The sequence below is a fragment of the Sinocyclocheilus anshuiensis genome, unplaced genomic scaffold, assembly GCF_001515605.1.
Source record: "Sinocyclocheilus anshuiensis isolate Anshui unplaced genomic scaffold, SAMN03320099.WGS_v1.1 scaffold509, whole genome shotgun sequence".
Classification (NCBI taxonomy): domain Eukaryota; kingdom Metazoa; phylum Chordata; class Actinopteri; order Cypriniformes; family Cyprinidae; genus Sinocyclocheilus; species Sinocyclocheilus anshuiensis.
In genome coordinates, this window is record NW_015539853.1 from 837,752 (window position 1) to 842,050 (window position 4,299).

At 34.4% G+C, this 4,299-nt stretch overlaps 1 protein-coding gene across 1 annotated transcript in view; it reads right to left on the minus strand.

The window, feature by feature from the left end:
• The window catches only part of LOC107684721 (glycogen phosphorylase, muscle form-like), a 16,266-nt gene extending 13,786 nt beyond the window's left edge, over positions 1–2,480 (minus strand). Inside the window, exon 1 of the mRNA XM_016481061.1 lies at positions 2,167–2,480. Coding sequence (XP_016336547.1) covers positions 2,167–2,409 — 243 coding nt within the window. The 5' untranslated portion in view covers positions 2,410–2,480. The remainder of the gene's footprint in view (positions 1–2,166) is intronic.
• Between the last annotated feature and the right edge of the window lie 1,819 nt (positions 2,481–4,299).

Genomic DNA, 4,299 nt, shown 5'->3' on the forward strand with positions numbered 1-4,299 from the left:
TCTTCAGAAATCATTCTAATATGCTGATTTGCTGATAATCAATATTTAAAACAGTCGTGTACATTTTTTTTCAGGATTCTTTGATGAATAGAAAGATCCAAAGATCAGCATTTATCTGAAATAAAAAGCTTTTGTAACATTATACACTATTCCATTCAGTATAATTTTTATACATTTTTTGGGAACGAAATTATAGAAATTAATAATTTTATTTAGCAAGGATGCTTAAAATTGATCAAAAGTGATGATAAAGGCATTTATAATGTTACAAAATATTTTTATTTCAGATAAATAGTGTTCATATCGATATCGGAATTGTATCGTATCGACCGAAATTAAGAAATATATCGTGATATACATTTTGGCCATATCGTCCAGCCCTATGTTCTCGTGAGTGCAGATCATAATTTCCTATACTAAGTAACTCAACAGATTGACGCACCAAAATAAAAAGATCAAGTAACGCAAGAGCGCAGTGCAAACGACGTTGTTCAACTGTATCATAACATATATTCTTAAAATATAGCAACATTGTTTACATAATGGTTATGTACTTCGAAATATTGATTTAGGGTTACCAAGTCAAGCTCTCCAAAGACCGTCCTCAGCCTGGGGACTATTTTTAGGCTTTATTAAGAACTATTTTAATACTTTCTGGCAGAGGGATGATTTACTCATGGCAGTCTGATTACATTCCTGTTGTAGCCTTTGACATTTTAGGCCTTCCTTTGGTGTTGCGTATGAAAAGCAAGAGAGAGAAAGAGACAGTGGAGGTGAGAGTGGGTGTGTGGCGGCAGACGGGCTGAAACAGGCTAGTCAGAGATTGGGGCAGGTCACTGGTGTTATGTAACACTGGCATTTTGACTCCAGCAAAAATAACCAACCAGCAGTGAGGTCGCCAGCAAAGGTTACAGAGTGTGTAATATTATTCTGTAAAGCAGCTAATGAAGAAGGTCTTAGTGCAGACCAATGTGTTGTATAAGATGTTGAAAACAGTTTAAACTATAAAAAAGATGACAATGTCCAGGTAAACCACACGCTTCTGCCCACACCAGTACTTTCATGGCATCCAAAAGCTTTGAACTCATGGAACCGGTTTTTCGCATCACTTCTGCAGTCACATTTTCTAGGAAACAGTCATGAGCCACATTGGAGCTTTTAATGATCAAATCAAGGTTTATTGCTGATGTCCACCTACGGAAAAAGGAGCAGAATGGAATGCTCCGAAGAAGTCCAGGTCATTTTTGGTTATGATATTTCCTGTAAAATGGTTTGTATAGTCTTTATGTAACTCTTATTTATTATAAGGCTGAATTACATGTCACTTCTCCCTCCCATATATATTTCTACAGTGACCTTTCTTTTAGGGAGCAACTTTTGACCTTTATATCCTAGACACCTCTTCAATGCAGGGATTTCGGGATGGACTAGAGAGGAAAAGGTCAGGGATGCTGAGCTGTGGTTTTCGTTTCCCATCTTCAGACTCAGATTTTGATGCCCTGAATACTGACACATTCTTTTTATACTGTTTCTGCCTCTTGGTCATTTTAATATTTATAAAATATATAACAAATGTCCCTCTATAGTTACATTTCTATGAAATATGCTGTGAAACAGATCAAATATTGTACAAGTATAAAATAGATGTTAAAACGAAAATATTGTTGCTTTGTTATTTAAAGATGAAAAATCACCAGCATCAAGACTGAAGATGCTTTATGCATGCACATGACAGAGCACAATAATCTGTACAGCTCATGCTATTGATCATCTTAAATAATTATGTTCCCAAAGTTGAGATCTATATGTTAATGCTAGTTGAAATCATTGCAAAAATTATACTATCAAAGATGTGCTAAAATTGCGCTTTGTTTTTGATCCATAAGTGAATCCTGGTTATTTATATTTTGCATAGGGTGCTGATCCCAGTCTGCCTGAAGAGCTCTCAAGTGAAGAAGGGTCACAAATGTCAACAATGCTGTGTGGTCAAGCAGGGCATCGCTACTGCAACCCTCTTCGATTGCACAAATGGCATGGAATGCTATTAGAGCTTCATTGACTCGTGTAGTTATTAACTGCATATAAAAATGTCTTCTGTTTTGGTGCAGTCGTGTCATGCATGGACTTGCTTTTGTTTTGGTGCAATCTCAACATGCATAAACTTACTTTGGGGTCTTTCTCGTAATAACTTTGCTGTGTTCTGAACCATCTGCCTACCAAGTGGTCTCTGACTGTGTGCGCGAGCGCAAAGTAATAATCCCGTTTAGTGGATACGTTCCTGTCCTTCACCAGCGTGAAATGCAGATGGCGATTAAAGTTTTTCTTTAAGTCTGCCACATTCTCCACACCGGCGAGCCCCCTCACAGAAATCTGCTTTTTCCTGTCGTGGTCTGACAGTGGTTTAGACATGGTGACAACAGTCTCGTGTTGGGTTCAGGTAAGTGTATAAATACCAGACCGCACGCAATAGCACGCATATAACGCTGACGGCTCTACTTATTTAAAGTCCCCATCATGAATATTAATTAGTGGGCGGGATTAGCGCGCAGCCATCCGCTAATTAAGCTTTCAATACGTTAACTACGCTTTTTGAAAATGAGGACACGGTGTTTTCTTTTTTACGCGATTGATAAATATGTGCAGTAGAAGTGAAAATTAATTATAAATACACGTATTTTAAGTTGAACTCCAACTCCAACAATGCAGAACTCTCTCGAGCCCCAGACATTAATAGCTGCAATGACCCAACTAAAAGGCCATGACATTTGAACGGCATGCGGTTTGCATAGTTCTATAACAGCTGAGCACCACACATGAATTTTCAGTCTTGTTCAAATTAATTTACTTTTAAATCATAATGATTATAATTATAAAACAGTTTATTTCATAGAGAATTGCAAACCCAGATTCTCAGCTAAACCATGGGACCAACAAATCACATTTTGTACACATTAAAATGTACACATTAACATTATATAATGCGTGTCAGGTCATTTAACATTCGATAATTTTACTAAAAATACCGTGTTTTTGAATTTTATTATTATTATTATTTTAAAGAAAATAGTAATATGTTTTTTTTCTCTGCAGACCTCCTGCAGTACCAAATCCTTTAGAGCAGAACCGGATAAGAAAAAAAAAAAAAAAGGATCCATCAGCCCCCTACACTGCAAAATAATAAATAAATAATCCGTTCTTAATAGACATCTTTGCCTTAGTTTCTAGAATTTTTTAAAAACCAGATAAATCAATTAATTGAGACTTGAATCTTGGCTATAAGTTAGTCAAAGATCTTTCCTAAGTTGCTATATTTACACTAGGCTAAATATAATGGAAATGCACTTACATTCAAGATAAATATAAGGCAGGATAACGTAATATTGGAGATTTTGCAGTATAAATATTTTTTATAATCACTAAAATATATTACATTTTATTTTAAGTCAAATAACACCAGTTTCTCTTTATTCCATCAGGTTCGAGATTTTAACTTTGTTTGAAACAATGCTTTCAAAATGTATTAAATGAATATTTTTTTTTTTTATTATTTTCAATGAAACAGATTATTTGACATTTCAGTCTTAATATCAATTCACGCTTCAGTGATAGCCAGATTGAGAAATTAAAGTGTGTGACACTATGTGGCCGCTGAGGGGAGCCAACACAACTGTTCAGTTTCACAATGATTACACCCTCAGCAGTGTGCATTATGGATAGTCAAACATTTGTGTCCGTGCTTTATAAGCACAGTCCTGTGATGCTCTGATTTACCATTAAAACAAACAAAGTCACACACACAGTTATCATAAATTAGGCAAAATTTCATAGAATGTTTTATTTTAATTAATTATAAAATATCTTTCTATTAGATGGATGGATGGATGGATGGATGGATGGATGGATGGATAGATAGATAGATAGATAGATAGATAGATAGATAGATAGATAGATAGATAGATAGATAGATAGATAGAAGATAGATAGAGCATCTTGTTTATTATTTATAAAAAAAGTTATATTTACTTGTGAAAATAAAAAATCATAATAAGCTATAATGATTTGTTTTAAGATAATATATTTATACTTTTCTTGGTTATGTGTGTGTATTTCTTGATAATATATTATTTCTTGTTTTAAGCATAAAACATTAAAGGGGTCATATGATGCGATTTCAATATTTCCTTTCTCTTTGGAGTGTTACAAGCTCTTGGTGTATAAAGAAGAACTGTAAAGTTGCAAAGGCTAAAGTCTCAAATCCAAAGAGATATTCTTTATAAAAGTTAAGAGTTAACCACACCT